The sequence below is a fragment of the Chaetodon trifascialis genome, chromosome 15, assembly GCF_039877785.1.
Source record: "Chaetodon trifascialis isolate fChaTrf1 chromosome 15, fChaTrf1.hap1, whole genome shotgun sequence".
In the NCBI taxonomy this organism is placed as follows: domain Eukaryota; kingdom Metazoa; phylum Chordata; class Actinopteri; order Chaetodontiformes; family Chaetodontidae; genus Chaetodon; species Chaetodon trifascialis.
The window spans coordinates 7,268,653-7,291,335 of NC_092070.1; the positions used below are offsets into that span (position 1 = coordinate 7,268,653).

Here is a 22,683-nt window from a genome sequence, read left to right on the forward strand (position 1 = left end):
ATGGAAAATAGCAGTGCAAGCAGTATGTTTGAGCAGAAAAGAAACATCTTCTCCTTGAGTAACTCAGAATGTGTAGGTCACAGCATGCAGCAAACAGGAGTACTGCTATGGGAACTATTGAAATACTTAATGTGTCTGCTATCAGGAATAAGAGGCTGTTGGGAAATTGGCAGCTATCGTCACCCCCCCTCGACGGGGCAGCTTTTATTCTGGGAACTGAAACATGAATAAAACCACAGATACCACTCCTCCGACATCCACGCCTCTGTTAATCAGCCAATCAGAGTGGCCTGCAGTGACTGAAGCGTCCTCTCAACGCAGACATCTTCAGTGATGATGTCTGGTCACAAACAAAGATTTCGAACGTATTTTTATGTCTTAGTCTCAGATTTTACATATGCTGCCTTCACATTGACAAGCTGATTGATTCTGCGCGAGAATAGTTGACCACGGTTTAACGTTTGGCACATGGTTCAATGGTGACGCCACAGTCAATATGGCACGGCCAGCTAGTGTGCTTTACGTGATGACGTCAGGTTGTGTTATTACGTTCAGAGTGACTACGTTGTCAGTCTGATAGGCAGAGTAGGGAAGCTTGTTGTCCGCCTCCACACAGGTAAATAAATTGTCTTTATACTACCGCCACCGTGATTTTTACTGCTGCTCTCTCCGTGTAGCTTCGTTACGGTACATTGTTCCTGCAGTCATTCGGATTTTTTTCTGTTAACACCTAAATTACAAGCTAGCTGTCGCGAGCTAGTGCTGTTAGCTTGTTGCTACAGTCAAGTTATTTAAGGCCACACAGGTTGGCTGAGTTGTGTCGGCTGTCTGAACTAAGGTCTGTTCCTGACACTGTGACAGGTCTCTTCGTCAGATATTACAGTGAATAGTCTGACATGAATTAGTGATGAATGAAACCGCCTCAAAAGCAGTTACTAACATACTGTACACTGGCCGTTAGCCGCTTTTATTATGTCTGGAAGCCCGACGCACATAGTAAACTCATTTTAAGCATCAAACGTTTATTGGCTGTGAAGTCAGCCAGGGTCTCTCAGTCTTTCAGGGTTAATGATCAACTTCTTCTCATGGCATCATCAGTTCAGCTCTTGCTGCTCTTAATTTTCCGTTTAGGGAGAAAGTTGTGGAAGTTTTATTTACTTTTATTACTGTCGATGTACGGTGCATGGTTGCACTTTGAGTTACCAGTTTAATGAATGTGGATCAGATGACGATAATGTGCATTTTATCTTATAGACCAGTCTTCATCATGGCATTGAGAGGCGCTCTGTGCCGTCTGCTGGTCAACCCACAGAGATGTGCCATCATCTCAGCTTGCAGAGCCCAGGGATCCGCAGCCCCTGCCAGATCAGGTAAGTGCTGTGACAACATGCACGCCACATTCAGTATAATGTGCTTTTCGGCTCAGCATCACTGCCTGACATTATGAATCCAGATTTAATGTATTCAGGGTCATATTTCCTTGCCACATGCTCTGGAGATTTTACTGCGTAGGGTAGTCTCCCACATCACATTTTCATTTAAAAACTGCCCAATTTTGTATCACTGCATCCGAGGCAACTTTAGCTGACTAACAGTGGCAGAGTGCATTTGTCTTGACCTGCTGATGTGTCTTGATTGGTGTGGTTATATTCAGACGTAACTGCTCCTTGTAATTCTGCATTTTAATTTGACATTTTTTATTGACCCCATTTACATGCTTTGTAAATTATTTAAAAAAAGAAAAGAAAATATAGGATTCACACCCACCCACAGAGAGACCCATGGTAGCGTTTCATTTGAAGCTGTGTTAGACACAAGGCAGTCTGTAATTTGTCAATTCTGTAAAAAAAAATGTAAACAAAAAGGCAGTGTACCTAAATGTACAGCAAAGTTAGCCACTAATTGAATCCTAACATAAATACACAGTATTGATCATTTTTCTCATTTGAATTTTCCACAGATGCAGACAAGACTGAGCAGAAGTCTAAAGCACGTAGGTGTTAATCACTCCTTATTTTTGAGGCGTAGTTCATGTTTTGACTCTGAAGCTCTCATCAGAGCACAGTTTTAACATTTTTTTTAACGGTTTTATATTGTTGCTCTTGTGACAGCTAAGGTCCAGTTCAACTGGCTCGATGCCCTGGACCTGGAGGGCCAGCTGACGGAGGATGAGATCATGATCAGAGACTCCTTCCGGTCCTACTGCCAAGAGAAACTCATGCCTCGCATCCTTATGGCAAACAGAAATGAAGGTGAGTCCTTCATTCATCACTTGATTTTCAGTCAGCTTCAACGGGTCCCCATGTTGCGTAATGGGTCCCCATGCATAATGTCCAGTTTAGGTGTCTGTCAGTGTTTATGCAAAGCAAAGGTTCTTACAGACATCTTGATATGCCATATATGCTGCCATATTACCACTTTGTCAGTATGTTGTGCATATATATATTTTTTTTTTTTCAGTGTTCCACAGAGAAATTGTGTCAGAGATGGGAGAGATGGGTATCCTGGGCCCAACCATTAAAGGTGAGTCTAAACTAGTCTTAGTGCTTAATTTACAGAGGCAGTCCCACATATGGTACATACCCTTTAATACTTTGTTGACCCACAGAGAATGCACCACAGATGTTCCTTGTAGCATTTTATTGTGAACTGTAAAATCACAAAAATGACTGCCTGAAATGGACTTTGGCCATGTTCATGCTGGACCTGTGTATGTTGTTTATTTTGAGAAATCTCTGAAATCTCTGAGCATCTCTGAAAGTTTTAGCCCATTAAACCCACTCATGTCTTAACTTCCACTCATTAATGCTTTGCCTTCAATATTTAATAACACTGACAATAACTCCTCTTCCTGTGTTTGATGTAAAGGTTATGGCTGTGCTGGGACAAGCTACGTCGCCTATGGTTTGATTGCCAGAGAAATAGAGAGAGTGGACAGCGGCTTTCGCTCAGCCATGAGCGTGCAGTCGTCACTGGTCATGCACCCCATTAATGCCTATGGTACAGAGGAGCAGAAACAGAAGTACCTCCCCAAGCTGGGTAAGAAGCAACAACAGCAATATTCTATCATTCAGCAACAGATGGGTGCTAATTAATCTGTTGTCAGATGTTATTCATTAATCATAGAAACCCAGCAATGAGTGACTGAGGTCTGGTTATTCCTCTCTTTCACTCGCAGCTCGTGGAGAGATTCTGGGTTGCTTTGGCTTGACAGAGCCCAACCATGGCAGTGACCCCAACGGAATGGAAACCAGAGCCAAATACAATCCATCCAGCCGCACCTACACTCTCACCGGCTCAAAGTCCTGGTGAGTAGTGGGGACGTGCAAAATAAGTCAGCCACAATAGAAGACACATTGTATCATTACAGGGTTTATACTTTGTGGTTTAACTTTAACTTGCCTTAACAACTCTGATTTGCTTTCTGAAAGAATGACAGCCACTCACTTTCTGATGTTTGGTTTTATGTTTTGATTAGTTTTTTTGTCATCATGTAATATATTCTTTTAAGTTTTTGTGTAACACTCATGTTTTCAAGATACAGGTTTTTATTTGTGGCGCAGGGCTCAGTGTCAGTAGTTGTCCACATGGTGGAGCTCTTCACAGTTGAAGTGCTTCGTCAGACTCCAGACTTGTTTTTTTCTGTGGTTTACAAAGGTCACATCTGGTGAATCAAAGGCGGTACTTATTTTATGATCATTTTAGAACTTCACCTCAGACAAATGAAAAAGTCTGTCATGCTGTTGATCTAAGACAAAAGTGATATTTGAAGAACTGTTCACAGCACTGTGTATTTCTGAAGATAACATGCAGAACAGATTCCAGTACATTTTCTGTATTTGGTAAATTAAGGTCTGACTTCGCAGACTCAAAGACATCTCCCTAACACTCCCTTTGCTTCCACCTTCAGGATCACAAACTCCCCAGCGGCAGACATTGCTGTAGTCTGGGCCAAATGTGATGATGGGAAGGTCCGAGGCTTCATCTTGGAGCGGGACATGAAGGGCTTCTCGACACCGAAGATCGAGGGAAAGTTCTCCCTGAGAGCCTCCGTCACTGGTATGATTGTCATGGACGAGGTGGAGGTTCCTGAGGAGAACCTGCTACCTAATGCCTCCGGCCTGGGGGTGAGTGGAGAGAAATGTTGTAGATACAGTGATGTGCACCGTTGCTCTGTTACCCAGGAAATAAAATTTGTGACTCACAGACATTGTTATTTTACTGTATCTAATAGTGTTGCTCAGGAAATGTCATAGGACGCACAGCAGTAACTGCTCATCACACTCCTTGTGCTGCCTCCAGGGTCCTTTTGGCTGCTTGAACAACGCTCGTTATGGTATTGCGTGGGGCGCTCTGGGTGCTGCAGAGTTCTGTTTCCATGCAGCTCGACAGTACACGCTTGACAGGTCAGATGTCCCAACTGTTTGTGTAATGTTTTCTTTTGTCAACATTACCAAATTTGTGTTGGTTTGGTGTTTTGTAATGCATCAGGTTTGAGGGGTTCAGTAGGTTATAGTGAGGATAACACAAGGTTGTTGTTGTTTCCTACACCAGAGTCCAGTTTGGCGTGCCACTGGCAAGGAATCAGCTGATGCAGAAGAAAATGGCCGACATGTTGACGGAGATCACCATTGGCCTCCAGTCCTGTCTGCGGCTGGGAAGACTCATCGATGCGAAAAAGTAAAGACGACTTTATCCTCTAACTGAAGAGCTTTCGATGGGATGTGACATGGTATTGGCACTGCTGTTTCTCTCCATCAAAGCACACGGTCACTCTGACCTCTTTCTGTCAGGATGAAAAGTCTTCTCCTGATAGAAAAAGTGATTTTAAGTCCTGACATCATTTGTAACTTAGGTAATTAGCACTAAATACAGAGTACAGCTGAGGCTGATGGGATAAGTTTTGTTGGTATTTGGTCATTAAGCAAAGTACTCGACAAATTGAAAATTAGAATTGATGATGGCGCTAGATGAAAAGCTAAGAGATCACCAAAGCTTTTCAAATTCATCCTCTGTGGACCACGACTTTCTAAACTTTCTAAGGACATTGGCATGCATAAAACTAATGCAAAACAAATGTGGTGTTTTCTTAACAGAGCAGCCCCAGAGATGATCTCCCTGCTGAAGAGAAACAACTGCGGTAAAGCCCTTGACATCGCCAGGCAGGCCAGAGACATGCTGGGAGGAAACGGCATCTCAGACGAGTACCACATCATCCGCCATGTCTTGAACCTGGAGTCTGTCAACACTTATGAAGGTGAGGAGGGAGAAAGTTTAAAATTGACTCATTCCACATGATATGCTGTATGAATGCACACACAGTAGATGAAGTTTTAACTAAATTGCGTATAAAATGACTAATGGAGTATATTAATCTGATAGTCGTCTGCGTCTCGCCCACACCTGAGTTGCACCTGCTGATTCTGTGTTGTCTCCTCCTCCAGGCACTCATGATATCCACGCTCTGATCCTGGGCAGAGCCATCACGGGGCTGCAGTCCTTCACTGTGGGCAAATAGACCCCACCTCTCACAGCTGCTCCCAGCCAACAGCAGCCAGCTGTTAGAAATGTAACCCACGTGTCAGCTTTGCAGCAGTTTTCAGATTATTAACGAATTCTCACCTGTAGAATATATATTTGAGTTCTTTATTTTGAGCGAACAAAGCAGTCTCGTTTTAAGTCTGTTGCTGAGAGTGTGGACTGTTGTGTAATTTAATCAAAAGTCGATTTTTCAACTTAAAGAGCTCTATTTTTCTACTCTCACGACACCATAGCAGAGATTTGTTTTCAGCTCCCCAATTCCAAATTGTATAGACAATGTCATATTCTTTTTATAGACTGTCATGGACACTACTGTAGTGAAGTTTTAATGACACTGAATGAGACTTGCTGATGTGTGCAATGCTAATACTGTAATTGTAAAACCACAAAGCACAAATGGCCACAGCTCATTTGCCTGTCAAGCTTTTTTGTTTTTAATTTGAGCCAGTTATGCAGACGTTATCAGTGTATAATTGGTCTAAGAGGTAATCGTGAAAGGAGGACAAGATCAGTTACTGTTGAATGCATGAAGGTGATAACCTGTAGCACTTTCCTGGCTCTGTGTCCAACATGTCACGACTTTGCATGGTTTGTCAGAGGTCGAGGATGTTGATCAGAGCTTTAATAAAGAAAAATTATTTATGTATTCCAAATGTCTGCAAGGGAATAAAGTGCACGTTTGATGAGGTAAGCCTCACTGTTCATTCTCAGTACAACGTAGTGATTCTTAATCTAAATGGAAGTGAACAAATGTGGGGTGTCATTATTCTAAAGACATAAGTCATGACGCAAAGACAGTAGCACTAATTAATGCTGTGTGAAGAAGTCACTTCAAAATAATGGCTGTGGGTTTGGACTTGGATCATATGCATAAAGTACTCCAGTATGCAAGTTAAAGTTCAATTCACATTTAACTTAATTAAAAGTGTAAAAGCTGGTACAAATACAAATACTAAAGACAAGTACAGTAATCCCTCTGCAGAAAAAATGTAAGTACATACGGTTAGTACAGTGGTTCTCAACCCAGGGGTCATCAGCACGAGATGATTAATGGAAGAGAAGAAAAAGCAACATCCTGCTTTCATTTTTTGGACTTTAATCATCTAATCACGTTGGATAATTAGACTTCTTTGGCCTTCAAATAGTTACATAAAAGATTATTTATGCGCATTTTAAATCTCTCATGTGAAATTGCTAACAACTCAGACATCTGAAATGTGACACAGAGCCTCAGTTAGACACTGCTGTTTTTGTAGGGAGTCATAAGTCAAACAGGTTGGGAACCACCTGGTTAATCTTGAACAATTCACTGTATTTGATAAGATTATCATCTGTGTATGTGTACAGTCTGAGACTGGAAAGTAACTATGTCTGTCTGATGAATATAGATTAGCACAATATTTCCCTCTGAAATGTATCAAGTAGGATTATAAAGTAGCATAAAATGGAAATACTCAAGCGCAGGTAACACTGTACAGAAGTAAATGCATGTCTTTATCAGCTGCCCTGTAGTGGTTTGGTGAGGACTTTCCTGTTAATCCCCTTCTCACTCACACTTTGACCTCTGCTGTTCATGTTAACTTATGCCATTATCGTTGGCCATTAACAGAGAAATGGTGATCAAGGCTTTATCTGAGAGGAAAACAAAAGGGACACAAATACTGAAAGGTGTTTAGAGCTGACACGTGAGCAACGAACAATGAACTGAGTGTGTGCAAAAGTCAGTCAAACAGGATAAAACACTACAAAAATGGAACTGCGGGATGTGCTGTAGATAAATGTGGCCAGAGCACATGAGCTTAATCTGAAAACTGACACATGAATGCACTTTACTTTGACATGACTCAATCCTGCACCTGTGCCGCTCAGGGCTGCCATCAGGGGTCACGAATGTCAGAGTGTCCACCCCCTGGGATCTTCAGGTTCACAGCACCCTGTCCATCAAGAGGACAACACAAAGCAGCACCACAGTCCACTGGTGTCAGAAAAATCAGCTCCAGTCTCAGGGGAGTTCTGTGAGTTCAAAGTCTGTTTCAGTCAGCTGCTTTTGCTTTTATTATTTTTAAGAAACATAGTGCAAAGTCAGGGTGAATGCATATAAAACACGAGGCACATGTTTGCATAAGTATTCATCTTAAAAGGGCACAAATCCTCACTTTTACAAATCAGTTGATAAGTTAAATGGAGATCCTCTGTGTCTACTGTGTCAATTGACTGCACTTTGAGTTGTGGACAAAACAAGACATTTGAGGACGTCATCTTCAAAGTCGTGGACAGTTTTGTAGCAGTGAACCCCACTCAGTGCTGAGCAGATAATCTGTTTTGTTTTTCCTCTTTAAATCCATCAGGGCTCGGGGGATGTGGGGGTGGACAGTAACGCTGGACAGATAAAGACATCCATCCTCTCCAGCTTCATTGCATGCCTGCCACTGCTACTTTGAAGTGGGGGGAATTAAGGAACCGGCAAATCCCTGGCCGTACATGATGCCCAGCCATGTTCTACATGGTGCTTACATAAGGAAATTGCTTTTTTTTTCTTTTTGGACCAATGGCCTTTCATCTTTTAGGCATATGTAGATGTGACTCACTGTAACTAACTGGACCCTGAATGGGCTGTGTGTGGACTGTCCTGTCCGTCGGAGGCTGGCATGATGGTCTCCTGGTGTCTCTCTCACTGTCTCCTCTTCGCTCATCCACACATTAGCAGCAGCTATGACAGTCTAATACTCTGATAATTAGGAAGCTTTTCATCTCAAATAATCATCTGGATTATAACCTCAGTGAGTTAGAAGCGCTGTCAAAATCAGACATTTCTCATGATTGGACTTTATACTCTCCGCTGACAATTTCTTAAAGCATTTAACAGGGACACACACGCTAATCCCCTGACTGCACCGAAACACAAGATTATGATTTATGATTTGGGATTTGTGGGTATGAGTGGGCCGACCTTTGCAGGATGGGTTAAGGCATGTCTTGAGTTTAAATTGAGGGCTTGAAGGATGCTGATGATTTGGACGTAAATGTAACTTTCTGGTTTGTCTTGATCCTGGATGTGGTGGCAGGATCAGCCTCACAGCAGGAAGGTTCTGGGCTCTTCCTGGTCCTCCGACTGTCCAAAGACATGCCATGTAAATGAGAGACTGAATTGTGTGAATGTAGTCGTCCGTTAGCCCTGTTAGTTTCTTCAGGATATCCACCATGCTGGGAAATGTTTGTCAAAGTAAAGCATTGGCTGGATGGGGTAGGGTTTACACCTGCTTGTGGAGTTGGTGACCAGATGTAGAATCCCAAGTGAAGCACGTCTCCAGGGATAAATGAAGACTATAAATTGAGGCGTTTGACTGATCCTCACCTCATTTTCATCCGCCCAGATGTTGTGAGGATGATCTTTAGCACAACACCTGCCATCTGTCAGTCCCCACCTGCAGATCTGACCATAGTTTTGGCAACAAAACCATCAGTAGGTCAGCCCCCAGTTGTGGTCCCAGACCTGCCAAATGTGGTGTGAGACAGGATGTAGCTGAGGGTCCGACCTGCCTCCAGTGGTGGGCCTGATCCACGGATGCAAACAATCTCCTTCAGCCCAAAAAGCAATTTCCCCACAGATCATCATTTTAAAAGTGATGCGTATCAACCTTTTGATGGGACGCCACCAACGGCAAACAAGGTCAATTATCATATTTTGTGCAAGTAATATGAATTTTAATGTGTGAAGGTGTCATGTTTGCAAAACTTTCCCAAAGACTTGAAAAGTGATTTTAATGTGTGACAGATACAGTGAGAGACGCCCATGTACATGTGCAGTGGACCATACACCACAGAAACAGGAAGTGAGGAAACTTTTTTAGCTTTATGAGCCATGCAAGCGATTTTCAGGACTCTGCAGCATGAGGCTTCCACCTCACCACCTGCGGAACCAGCAGGTCCTGCCTTCAGTGTCGGAAGCACACACTGCCCCCGCTGGTGGGCTGAGGACCTCGAAAGTGACACAGTTATGTCACTGCATCAGAGTGGAAAAACTTAAAGGTACCCTGTGGAGTTTTTGACCACTAGGAGTGCTATGAAGCAATGTTTTTACAAGTGGGTCCCCATTTATTTTGAATTGTGCACATGCACAGGTACAAAAACAGCATGATTTTACATTCTGCTACTGGTTTTATGCCGTTCCGACCATAGTTGCTGATGGTAGCACATCAGCAAACGTAGCAATATGCCAACTAGGTAAAGAAGACTGCTACACTTCTAGATTTAAACAATGTAGGATTTAAGATATGTATATAAAAGTAGGTTTCATGAGGAAGGAAATTCCTACAGCGTGTCTTTAGCCCTGAAGGATTCACACAGTTTTGGTGAGAGATACTGAATATAAATATAACTTTGGTTTGTTCACATGAAAGCTCCATCCATGACTCTATTTTTTTTACCTCTGCACCTTTAAGACCATGTTTGTGAGTCATGCCACCTTCATTGACAGATATTTTAGATATTAAGATAATTACACCTGAGGCAGGGAGGCCATCCTATAGTTTGTGCTGTGGTTATTCTGGTCTGCATTACAAGAAACTGTGCCCCTGCACACTCCAGCAGCCTTGACATCAGGGAAACTCAACAAGTAGCTCTTGATTGATTTCCTACCAGACGACTTCTCGGTAAGTTGATGGAATTAAGAGCAGGACAGCAGCGCTGTATAAGCCTGTGTTGGAGGCATGTGGACAGATCTGCGGGGGGGGGGGGCTAGATGTGGGCGGACCTGTAAGATCACAGCTGCTGGTAGAGGGTGCTCTTCATTTCAGCACCAAGGACAGAGAGGGAGGCTGCAGCCACTCCGCTCAGGACCATTGTCCACTGAAGCGTTTGGATGGGTTTGGGGCTTCAAAGTAAGGTTGAAAAGGCTGGAAGTGAAATGCAAATGACAAATGCTGCCATTCAGATTCGCTTTCCCCTCATACCATTGTGTCTTGTCTTGTTTGCAGAGTTTGAGAGTTGCTCAGTTTGCTCGGGTCTGCTTCATGTGAGCAATATCCCTCTAATGTCTGGAGGACGGTGCAGTCTTCAGTGAGAAAGGAGAGGAAGTCGCTCCCGGCTGGAATAAGAAGTATCTAATCATGAATGGCTATAATTTCACCGGCTTGAACTCCACTGGTGAAGCACAGGCGTACCCGTACTCCGAGTCTTTAGATGACCCTCTCTACAAGCAGTACAAGCCGCCAGTGAAGGACCTCATCGCCCTGCCGAAGGCTGTGGTGTATCTGCTCATGGCTGCCCTGGTAGTGGTTGGAGTCGCCTATGCCATTGTTGGACATCTCATCAAGGATCTGGCTATTGACATAACAGGTAGTGCCTTCTGAATTATACCATATGATGAAGTTACAGCTTGATTTGAGTCAACCCGCAGACAGCTCAGAGTGAACCGGATGGATCATCAATCTGACTTCTCATACAGAGCTTCAGCAGCTTCAGGTTAACTTAGTTGTCAGTGGCCTGTGAGACAAATACGGAACATCTGGCTGCGTAATAATCCAAGAGGGGACTGGCTGTACTGAAGTAGATCAGAGGTTCCCAATCTCTTCCTTTATTTATTTATTTATTTATTTTTCCATTGGTAGACCCCCTGAGCCCCATCTGATTAACTAAAGTAGACAGCCTTTCACCAGCATCATGTTCCACATGTGTCCTTTTTGATTTTACAATGGACGTTATCTAACATTGTTAACTATGTTAAAAGTTGACAACTGTCGGTGTTTGGCTTGGTTTGGTCCCCTTTTGAATTGGCACTGTTAGTGGAGAAGCCGGACGTTTCACCCATTAATCCATCACTGTTAACGACGCTAACTTACATTTAATTTAGTATTGCTGACTCATTCATGTTAGCTAATGATATTTTACCATTTATCCAACGCTTTTAGCTGTCTACAGTGTCTGAACTTTTTGTTCATTACTTTTAGGTAATTATTTCCACAATTTAATTGGAGCTATTTCACCATTTATTTAATACTTTAAGCTGTTTATCCATTTAATTTAGGTTCACTAACGAGCTAACTAGATTTGTTCACCCACGACCTTTAGCTAACATTAACATTATTTCATCATGTATGAGACGCTTGTTACTAAATATGTCAACATATGAACTATTGTCCATTTACTCATTTCTTGTAGTTAACTACGGTATTTCAAGCGTTTACTTTGAGCTATTTCAACCAATGTATTTCTTTCACAGTAGCTAACTAGTAACGCTAGTTAAGTTTTTAGACTCAATTAGCTCGCTTGCTAAGCTAATTGTTTTCAGGCACTGTCAGTGGTAACGTGGAGCTCAGGTGTCACCGCTCACCTAATATGTTAGCATATATATTTTTCCAGATTTTTAATCAAACGATTATTCTATCTATCTATCTATCTATCTATCTATCTATCTATCTATCTATCTATCTATCTATCTATCTATCTATCTATCTTTTTTATTTATTTATTTTTCAATTAGCTCTGTGGGCACATGTAACGTTAAATTACTGTGGTTGGGAATCACTGATTTAAGGCCATTATCTTGATTGTAATCAAGCATACTAAGCCTCAGCAGCCACTGACCTCATATTCTTTTATTATCAGTGGTGTTAAGTCTTCATCCCCTTTCTCCCTTGTTTAGAGTGTGTGTTGGGTCCAGCTGGTGATGAAGACAAGGACAAGGACAACAACCCACAGCGCCTGGCTTCCAGTCATCCTCCCTCAGGGCATCCATTTGCCCACAACGCCTTCCATGTGTGGGACCAGGACGATGTGGTCATCCCTCTGCCCCACGAAGAGAGCCCCCAGTCCAGCCCGCTGCTGCTGGCTGCCATCCCCTACATCCCCTCTTTCTTCCCAATCACACACAGCCCAACAAGTCACAGCTCGATGACTTTCTCCGCCAGCCCCGGACCAACCAGAGACGTCAGCATCCCGAGGGAGATCTGATTCTGTATAGTGAAACTGAACAGCCTTGATGGCTGGCAACCAGCTGTTGGAACCCCAGCACATGCAAGACACACTCAGATATGACTTCGCTGTGTTTGACGTGGCCGGTAAGAGACTGTTGTCATGTGCAATGTGTAAACACCCCGTCTCATGTTCACCTCCTTTGCCAGCAGATGTACAGTGGGAAATCGCCTGTAATGGCTACACTGTGTCCTCCTCTTTTACATTTTCAATGATTTCTCACAATTATGCAGTATGATTCAAGACTGTTGTCTCTCTCACACATCGAATCAACAACAAAAAAATGAAAGGGGAAGCCAAGGACAAAAGGTATTACTGGAGAAGATCGCAGGATATTGTCTCTGTGTGCCTGAGCTTCAGACAGAAGCTGTTGGACATGTTAGATTCATTTTGATAGATAGACGCTCCGTGTTGGTGAACGCCGTGTGGGCTTCAGTACGAAATATCTACTGTCTTATTTCTTTGTGGTTGAAATAAAGGTTTTTCTCATCAAAGCCTGGCACATGGCTGTAGGACAATTTAAATGTGGAGCTCTCAGTGTAGAGATTGTCGTGTGTGGAAGTTCATGGTGGTATCTCTGTGTTACTGCTCCTGCCTTCAGAGTCTGGGTGGAGGTTACTATGTTATCCACAGTCCTTGCATCAACAAAGCTGCTCCCAACCTGTAAACCAACCAGCTGGCTGTCTCACACACTTCAGTAAAATGTTATTTCGAGACACCGAGGGATTATCTTAAGAGGAAGACTTAACGGAGTTCCAGCAATTCAACATGTACACAACACGACTTAATCCTGCTGCCTTTATGGCAGGTGCTGCACGCATACATGGATTCCCCTGTCTTGGCAGCTTATAGCACCAAAGAATACAGTATGTTGCATGCTGGGAAAGTGAGCTAATTTCTCTTTTAATACCAGCTCACAGCAGCTTCTAGTCTGAGACGTCAACAAGGGGTGAAGAAAGTTAGAATCACAGCTTGTTTTGCTGTTTTAATAGATTTACATTTTAGATTAGATTCAAATTTGATTCTGTTTTTGAAGCTCATGATTGGCCAAAAACATATGTTAAATGCAAAACTACATAAGGAAATTAACTTAGGCAGCTGAACTTTCTCTGACCTTGAGTCTTGAGCAGTGTGTGAAGCAAACAGCACAGGGCTCTTTGATTGGATATCACTGCAAGAAAAAAAGTAATTACTGGAGATGAAGGATTACATAAGGATGAAATTCAACTGAAAAAAAAAAAAAAAATAATAAAAATCTGTAATTCAGCATTATCACCATCCCAGGATGGATTCAGAAATTCTTAGAAATATCTGTAAAGCAGATTTGAACTGTTTTTGTTTGTTTCTCATGTGGGCAGACACAGACGCACAGTCACTGAGTAAGGACATTAGGCTGTTTAAGAAGTTGTGAAAGTCAACTCTAATCCCAAATCCTTGGGATTACAAACATAGCCAAATGGTTAAATCACATCCAAACACTGGCCTTCTTTTTCATCACACACACAGCAAACCTGCTGGATGGAAATTTGTGAATTGGCATAATCAAAGATCACTCACAACGTATCGTCAAATCGTGGAATTATAAGTTTGTATCTGGATGGTTTTGAGGTGCTGAGGTTCAAAGGTTTCACATCCTAGACAGCAAAACTGACAAACAATAACATAAAACGCACCTTAAAGATATTCTAAATATATCATTTCATACTTTTAATATATCAGAACCATCTGACATGATTATAATTATTAATGCTTTGGCCTTTAGAGGACAGATGCATTACTGAAGGGATTCATCATGTATTTGTTATATAAGTGAGCAATGTGCTCTGACCTAAAACATGGTCACGTCAAAGATTGATCACTAATAATACAATTCATGTCATGTTGAGCTCTGCTTGCAGACACAAAGTTAGCAACACTAAAAGCACTAAAGTTCCTCAACTAGCAGATAGAAACAATAGTAATGCTTTTACATTCACTGCTGTCATCACTCTCAGTTACAACAGATCTTTTTCACTGCAGACGTTTTGACTTATCGGAGGAAAATGCTCAGGTGGAATCAATAACACTAGCATGGCTCCATTAGCCCGCATGCACAACACCTGGACATCCTCTTAGTGGAATGCAGCCATCATTCATATTAAATACGCCTGTGCTTCTTGAGCTGCGGCATGTCAAAGTGCCTGCTGTGAAAACATTTTTCATTGAGCTGTAACCTCTGTACGTGAGGTTGTAGAGGCAGAATTTTATTGCCCTTCGCTCTTGTCACCGATTGGCTTCACAGCTAGAACGTTACAGAACCAAGTCAGAGAGGATGTGGAGCCATTAATCGATAGAAATAAAAATAAACTTCTGAGAAATCTAAGATTACAATATGCTGTGTTTACAACAACAAACACACGAGTCAGGCTGTATCGGTATTTGGAAAAAGCTTGTTTTATTGTACCTTTGTCACATTCCAAAAGAAGAAGTTGATTCCTGTAGTGAAAGGGGCAACGTGACGTAGAAAACAACCTTGTTCATATTATGTAACACAGTCAAGACTCCCACTGATGTTCTGAATGGCAGCACAGTATTAAGTTCATAGAGGCCGCTCCTGTGTGTGAAAGCCCTTTAAATAACAGTTAACTGTGGTCTGTCTGAAGTGTTGATGGAGAAAAACAGACCCTCTTTCTGCCACAGTCACTTTCAGGCCAACTGGTTTTACTGGCCGAGGGCCTCCTCGAGGGAGATGCAGAAACAAGGTGGTAAAGGTAAGTCGGTCCGTCCAAAAGAATAACAATCATGATAAAGGCTGGGTGTTCCTCAGGACTCCAGTCGACAGATCGGGCTGTCGTAGACCATCTGTAGGTTCACCTTGTGTCCCACCAGTTCTCGGATGTTGTTGATGCCGTATTTAATCATGGTGGGCCTGCGGGTCAGAGGACAGAGGGCTGAGTGAGCAACATGCAGCCAGAGCAGAGGCCAAAGTGTTTGTGTTGTGTCTAATTCCAGGTCTGACGGGTCAGAGCAAAAACAACGGAGGGTTGAGATAAGAGGGAGGATTACTCAGCGTGGATTAACGCTTACTCGCTCGCTCCATGAGACATGACGGCTGTCCTCAGTTCAAATGCTAATATAACACCAGGAGTTTGATTAGCTGTGATAAGCCAACAGTGTCTACAGTGACATACAGTTCATAAATGAAATAAGTGCAATAAATAATGGAAATAATACATTTAAAAAGAGGAATAATCCTCTTCAGACAAAAAAAACCTAAATATGTGAAATGTGCATCACATGAGCTCAGTGGCGACAGGACTGAAGATCTGTAGACGATCTGACTGACAGTCCGAATCACAAATGAGACAGAGAGAAAATCAACAGCACAGTTTCCACAGAGCATTTTCAAAAGGGCACAGCAGTAAGATGAAGTGCAGGTCACTTCTGATCTCTCAGATTCACTGAAGCACTGAACGCTGTGTGGAACATGAGCTCCATGTGTGTTCACCTTTCCAGAGACAGCCCCCAGGCGATTACTGACACGTCCTCAGGCAGACCCATGGGCAGCAGCATCTCTGGTCTGAAGACCCCAGAGTTCCCCACTTCCACCCACTTTTTCAGTCCTGCATGTATGGAGAGAAGTTATAGACAGATGAAGAGGTGGCAATACCTTTGATTTTCTCTCTTTTGATTATACAACCCCAAATAAGTGAAATAGAACCTACAAAGTACTTTCTTTCTTCCATTTAAAATAGTTTGTTTAGTTTTCATTGTTCACAGTCCACAGCTTACAGGGATCCAATGTAGTTCTCTTCTCCTAGCCCTCTTTCTATTGGTTTATATTTAAATCAATATAACACATGCATGTTCAATTTAATCCACTCAAATATGTGATTGAAAGTCTGTAAAAAGCTAAGGTGGCAATTCACTTGATACGGATGTCAAAAAGTCAGATTCAGTTCTTCGTTCATGTACGACCAAATATGTAGTTGCTGCTTTTTGCCTTTGTAATACAGACTAATTATTATTTTTGAACCTTTCATACAACAAAGATTGAGGAGTTGCTCTCTACCTTCGTGGTAGCTGAACACTTCCATGCTGGGCTCCGTGTATGGGTTGTAGGCAGGCTTGAAGCGGAGTTTGGTAATTCCTAGAAAAGAAACAAAAGCCAGATTTCAGCAATCCCCTGAATCAGCAAAACTTGTGTTACAAGTCACTGGTAAAACAATTTACATCCCATAATATGCAGGTAAATGGTAGCTGACTGTTTAAGACTGCTGAGTTTTGTCTTAATGTATTCACAGTTACCCCTCAGGAACATCTGACCTTTTTAGGCCTATTATAAAGACCATGTACCCGGGTTCCCAACAGTTATTTATCAAGTCATATTCAGTGTCATGGAGACCTGCTGACCTAGTTTGGTGAAGAACTGGTGCAGGACGCCCATGAGGTCTCCCAGCGTGAGTCCGTAGTCGGCCACCACGCCCTCGATCTGGTGAAACTCGGCCAGGTGGGTGGCATCCAAGGTCTCGTTCCTGAACACCCGGTCGATGGAGAAATACTTGACGGGGGTGAACTTCTCCTGGTGGAAGAGCGGATGGTTTGACATGTGGGTCAGTCCCAAACTATGTGCATGCTGCTGTAAACACACAAGTCTGGAACACAGCTGCGGGATTTGCTCCTTTCAGCCTCAGGAGCATTAGTGAGGTGGCGCATATGGCCTGGCTCACAGTCTGCACTGCTGTTCATCCCAAAGGTGGGTCCAAAAACACAGTGGTGTGCTTAACCGCTAAGCCTTAAGATGCATTCAAGAACCAAATGCTGGACTTCTTGCAGAAAAACTGGGTGAAACCTTCAAACATTACTACAAAGAAAAGCAACCTTGTGAGTGTATGTGCAACTCACCTGCTGTGCAAGCTTATACAGCATGCGTGCGCTGACTGCTGTAGTGTGCGTGCGGAGGATGTTCTTCTGAGCCTCCTCTATCTTCCAGTCATACTTGTACCTGCAGGATATTACATAATAATGTCACTGGCTTCACTGAGAGTTGATTAATATTACTCATTACATGAGTGAGTGATTAAGTCTCACCCCTGTGAACCAAAGCCTCCCTCTGAGTGGACCCTCTTCACCCTCTCCAGGTAGTCCTGAGGGAACTCATGAGCCAGTGCCGGGTCTGAAAAATCACGTTTGAAATAAATGATCTGACTGGGTACAACTCAGAGCGACAGGACTCAGGGAGGGAAACGACTGCCACGCACCAGACAGGAAGAAGGTGTCGTGCTGGTCTCTGGCCGGGTGCTGCTGGGGCTGGAACAGGGAGTCAAAGTTCCAGAAAGAGCTCTCTATGAAGTTGTTGGTCGGCATCTCTGTGAAGCTACGGAGAGCAGAGAGTTGATTTTGTGTGTTTTTCGCGTGTGTGTGCGCGATGCGGCTTCTTTCACTGTGACGTTTACAGCCACTCACCCCATCTCCAGGAAGATCTGCCTGAACTGGGTTCGCACTTTCATCAGCGGGTGCAGGTGGCCACAGTCAGGGGCCACGCCCAGAGCCTCAAAGTTGTAGGGCTTAAATTTCTTCTGTTTCCAGCTGCCACTGAAACACAACACAAGCGAGAGTTAAGTCAAGCTGCAAAGAGAAGACGAGCCTGAGGAAGGAAAGGACTGATGGCAGCTTTCACTTCTGCTGTTTCACTAACCTACAGCGTCCCTGCTTCTTTGTGGTCTGAAGGTTTTCCATAATCCATAATCATATTTCTCCCAATTCATTTGATTAATCTGCAGCAGAGACGACTGAGATGGTCACATCTATGGTGGCCTGAGAGGTAAAAACAGCATCAATCTGAATTTTGAGCAGAGGAAGATGGAACGTCTGGACGCTGCTTTTAGCTAAACCCCCTCTATGATATGATTTCATGCTAACCACAGCTTTTTATACATTCTGACAGCGTTTTAATGCCTCATCCTCAGCATGAAAACAGGATAAGATGTATTTTTTATTCATTTATTCCTATTTCACTGTATCTCATACAAACAGAGGCTAATACAGCGCGCCGAAAAGTTTCATAAACATGCATCTTTGTGAGCTTTGAATAGCAATTTTAGCTTTGTCAAGGACAACTATTGGAAATTAAAAGTGACTGTTGGCTTGCATGACTTCTCATCTTGTCCAACTCCACCTCATGTGTCCAACATGTAACACTAAATGAGTCCTTCGCTTATGTCATGTCCGTTTGTTCAGTTTTTCGGTCATTTTGTCCTGCCCTGCCTTTAGGACAAAGTCCTCATCTTTGGACTCGTCCCCTTTTATGGGCAGAGCTTTCTCTGTGTCCTCTGTCTGAGTCCCTGCACTCTGTCACCAACAGACAGAGGAGGACAGACGGGACACGATTTCCCAATTGTGTTAGGCAGCTGACATGAAAACACATCTTGAATGAGGCTAAATAAGCAGCAGCTGTACTCACTTAGCAATCATCTCAGGGGTGAGCTCCGTCTCCTGTTTGGTGACGGTGGTGCTGAAGGAGTTGCCCTTAGTGATCCAGTATGACTTTACTGTCCTAAACACAGGAAACAAAGACTCTATGAGCAGCTCAAGGTCAGAGGTCATCCTCTGTACATGTGTGGAGAGGGTTTACACACTGAAAAAACATACTGTGACATGTTTGGTGGCTCAGTGAGCCTCGCTCACTCAGACATGTTTTTTATGCTCAGTGGTCAATATTTCCTGATGATATCTTCCCTCAGTCAGATCAGCTTAGCGCATCTGTAGTCTAGCCACCAGTTTATGACTGAGTAAGAGGATTTTGGAAGAATCTGCACATTGGTATCAGCCCAGAGTATATTTTAGCATGTTAACGCCAAAATCTAAAATGTCCTCATCCATGTTCGTAAGGCTCTTTGTTAACTTTTACATCAACAGAACGACCAGATTTCCCACAGAGGTACAGTCAAATTAACACAAATACAATGTGAACATCTCGATATCACCATGATAAAAGCAGCAGATTGAAACTGTTAAGTCTTCCTTTTTTGCTGCACTTCATGCATCAGCTGCTTAATCTGCGAGCAATTTACTTTCCTTTACCTCACAACCCTGACAGGGCAACAGGAGTAAATATGTATGAAACCTGCACCCATTCCTGGAGGTTTGTGGGTGACAGCAGCATGCACATGTAGCCATAACACATTCATTCTAACCTTAAATAACATCTCTCCAGTTCATCATCTTACTCTCTGCAGTGTCCCAGTTTGTCTACTTTACTGGCTGTACTGGAACAAAGCGTTTACGCAGAAAATACGACCGTGCTACAAAAATGTAAGGAGCATGTGTCAGCATGCGGGTCAACCACAGCACTCACAGGAGCCACGACACAATCCCATATTTCTGGAAAACTCAAAGATTTATGTAACAAATTCTGGCAACAGGAGATATCAAAACAATTACAATCCATTCCCACCAGACTATTCAATGAACTGCTGTTTCAAATATAATCCTAACCACATGCTGACCTGTGGAAAGCAACCACTGAGCCACAACAAAGCTTCTCCTGCCACCTACTGGCAGACAAAGGTACACAACCCCCACTTGTGTATGAAGGGTAGAGTTCTTACACTTCAGAGAGCAGTTTTCTCTTCTTCAGCTCATTCTTTTCTTTCTCCTCCAGCTGAGTCATGTTGCCTTTCTTCACCAGTAGCAGCTTCTCTCTGACCTGGTCCTCTATGCTCTCCACCTGGGGACCAACACACACACGCACGCACGCACGCACGCGCGCGCGCGCACGCACGCACACACACACACACACACACACACACACACACACACACACACACACACACACACACACACACACACACACACACACACACACACCACATTTAAATATCAGGGACAGCCAATCGCAGAGAGCCACGGTGACAGGTTGAAGCAAAACTTAACACGTACGGTTCTGAATATCCGGGGGCCGCCCTCTTGTGTCTTGTCCACTCTGATCCACTTGTTGGACATGGCCTTGCTAAAGCCGATCTTCCCAAAGGACAGTTTCTGCACAGGGACAAATGCAGAGGGACAATGGTCACTGAAGATAGCACAAATGTAGAACAGTATGTGCCTTCCACATACTTACCATATATATATATTAAGAGTTACAAAAAACCTTATGTATAATATTGATGCACGTACTTAATTTATTATTTACTATTAAACAAACAGATATTTTTCTGAAAGGCCATGAATGATCCCTTTGTTGTGGACATTAAATGGCCTTGAAAAAGGCAGGCAAAAAAGGGAAAATGCCTAATTTCCCAAGGTTTCAATGTCCAAAATCCAAAGATACTCCGTTTTCTATCATGTAGGACATTATTCCCCCTTGAGATGCACGTTTGGGAAAACTTTTTAAAGTGCAAGATTTAGAGGTAAACAGTGGAAGGCTATCCTGACAGTTTATCTTGGACCTTCACGCTGCCATCCTTCACTGGGCTTCATAACAAACCTGGTAAACACTTGGACATTTAAGAGCAACCATCTCTCCCCTCGTGTCTTTACACCTGAACCCAAACCAGGCTGCATGTTCCTGCAGGTCATATGACACAGCCACTGATGTCCACCTGGTCCACTCACCATGAGCTCACTCTGAGCCAGACCCTCCAGCGGGATGGAGCCGAAGACCCGGGCTTCGTGGCTGCCCTGCTCGGCTATCTCCGTGCCCTCCTCCGTCAGCTCCCAGTGTTTGGAGGAGCGCAGCTCGGCTGAGATTATCTGGACGGCAGGGAACAAACATGGCTGTCAGTGTAAATATTCATCCTTACTAGCTCAATGGACTGTATACTACTTAAATGGCTGTCACACGACCATGAGCTGACTAAACAGCCCGCTTAGTGTTTGTCTGTCCGCGGTTATCGTCTCTTTAAACTTGACGTCCTTATTGCATCAGTCACTCTAAACAACCAGTATTGACGGTGACAGCCTGACTTCCGCCGCCCCGCTGCCCGGGAAACTCACGTCGCCGAGAGCCTGCAGACTCTTCACGGCTCCGACGATGACCTGGTGGTCCAACCCGAGGCTGTTCGCCACTTCCACGCTGTCCACGCCATCGTCCACCTTCTCAATCCGCCGTAGGAGCGTCTCCACCACACCGGTGTCCGCCATGCTGGAGCCGTGCGAAGCCCGAAAGAGACCGGATGTGACGTCGCCTCCCGAGTGGCTGAACGTATTAGGTTAGCGTGACGTCAAAAATGGGAGTACCGTAAATACTGTTGTCAACTTTACTTTGGAAAGATGCAGTGATGGAAGCATATTCACACATTTTACTGAAGTACAGGGTAGAAATACTGTGTTACAAGTGAAAGTTCTGCATTCAAAATTTTACTTCAGTAAAAGTACAGAAGTATTAGCATAAAAAAATACTTAAGATAAACCTTTATTCATCCCTAGAGAAGAAATTCAGCTGTTACAGCAGCACAATGACAGAAATAAGTACAGATAAGTATAGAAAGTAAGAGAAATGAATAAGAGATATATAAAACTAACATAAGAATACAAAATATAAACTTTACATGAGCATTTGGTGAAAAGAAATGCAGGTAAAGTGATGTTTGTGTGATTAATAGCTGCAAAGTCAACAAATCCAGGCTAATACATACGATTAAGTAATTGAACCTAGTTTTTGTCTGTATTAATGCTGAGATGCAATAGACTACAGAATATAAATCAGGTTAATATAACAATAGCATGGTATAGTATAATATGGTACATAATGATATAGTATAGGATATGAGATTTAGTGTCACGTCATGTGTAGTCATGTAGTATGACAGTATATAGTATGGTGCAGTGATATCACACAGCATGGTATAACAGTGTATAATAAACATGATCTAAAGTATAATACAACAATGTAATACAAAAATAGATTATACTACTAAATAATTTATGTTATAGTTTGGATATAGTTTAGTGTAATATACAACAAAATGTATCAGCATATATAATACAAAGTGTATAATCATTCCAAGAGTCCAGCAGAGAGACAATGGAGAGGGAGAGTGGGGGAAGTGTGTGTGTGTGTGTGTGTGTGTGTGTGTGTGTGTGTGTGTGTGTGTGTGTGTGTGTGTGTGTGTGTGTGTGTGTGTGTGTGTGTGTGTGTGTGTGTGTGTGTGCTGCTATAGACTGTGGTCTCTGCTGCTGCTGCTGCTG

At 43.1% G+C, this 22,683-nt stretch overlaps 2 protein-coding genes across 2 annotated transcripts; one reads left to right on the forward strand and one right to left on the reverse strand.

The window, feature by feature from the left end:
* Window positions 1–548: 548 nt before the first annotated feature.
* gcdhb (glutaryl-CoA dehydrogenase b) lies at window positions 549–6,187 on the forward strand. Its single transcript, XM_070980174.1, has 12 exons — window positions 549–616; window positions 1,255–1,370; window positions 1,961–1,993; window positions 2,112–2,252; window positions 2,461–2,523; window positions 2,869–3,039; window positions 3,179–3,308; window positions 3,911–4,127; window positions 4,303–4,406; window positions 4,555–4,680; window positions 5,097–5,257; window positions 5,445–6,187. The coding sequence occupies exons 2-12, from the start codon at window positions 1,268–1,270 to the stop codon at window positions 5,516–5,518; spliced, it is 1,323 nt and encodes a 440-aa protein (XP_070836275.1). The 5' UTR covers window positions 549–616; window positions 1,255–1,267; the 3' UTR covers window positions 5,519–6,187.
* An 8,739-nt stretch (window positions 6,188–14,926) lies between these two features.
* Window positions 14,927–21,657, reverse strand: farsa (phenylalanyl-tRNA synthetase subunit alpha). Its single transcript, XM_070982030.1, has 13 exons — window positions 21,490–21,657; window positions 21,109–21,246; window positions 20,434–20,532; window positions 20,103–20,221; window positions 18,956–19,048; window positions 17,959–18,087; window positions 17,754–17,869; window positions 17,584–17,668; window positions 17,398–17,497; window positions 16,906–17,074; window positions 16,565–16,642; window positions 16,001–16,115; window positions 14,927–15,421 (listed from the first exon to the last, which is right to left on the reverse strand). Exons 1-13 carry the CDS (start codon window positions 21,634–21,636, stop codon window positions 15,316–15,318), a joined length of 1,494 nt encoding a protein of 497 aa, XP_070838131.1. The 5' UTR covers window positions 21,637–21,657; the 3' UTR covers window positions 14,927–15,315.
* Window positions 21,658–22,683: the final 1,026 nt, after the last annotated feature.

Excerpts from the sequence above, each read along its gene's own strand:
- gcdhb (XM_070980174.1), top strand. The coding sequence starts at position 1,268 with ATGGCATTGAGAGGCGCTCTGTGCCGTCTGCTGGTCAACCCACAGAGA. Across the intron at positions 1,994-2,111 it reads TGAGCAGAAGTCTAAAGCAC|CTAAGGTCCAGTTCAACTGG; the intron begins GTAGGTGTTAAT and ends CTCTTGTGACAG. Across the intron at positions 5,258-5,444 it reads GTCTGTCAACACTTATGAAG|GCACTCATGATATCCACGCT; the intron begins GTGAGGAGGGAG and ends CTCCTCCTCCAG.
- farsa (XM_070982030.1), bottom strand. The coding sequence starts at position 21,636 with ATGGCGGACACCGGTGTGGTGGAGACGCTCCTACGGCGGATTGAGAAG. Across the intron at positions 20,533-21,108 it reads TGGCTCAGAGTGAGCTCATG|AAACTGTCCTTTGGGAAGAT; the intron begins GTGAGTGGACCA and ends GTCCCTGTGCAG. Across the intron at positions 16,116-16,564 it reads AGTGTTCAGCTACCACGAAG|GACTGAAAAAGTGGGTGGAA; the intron begins GTAGAGAGCAAC and ends CCATACATGCAG.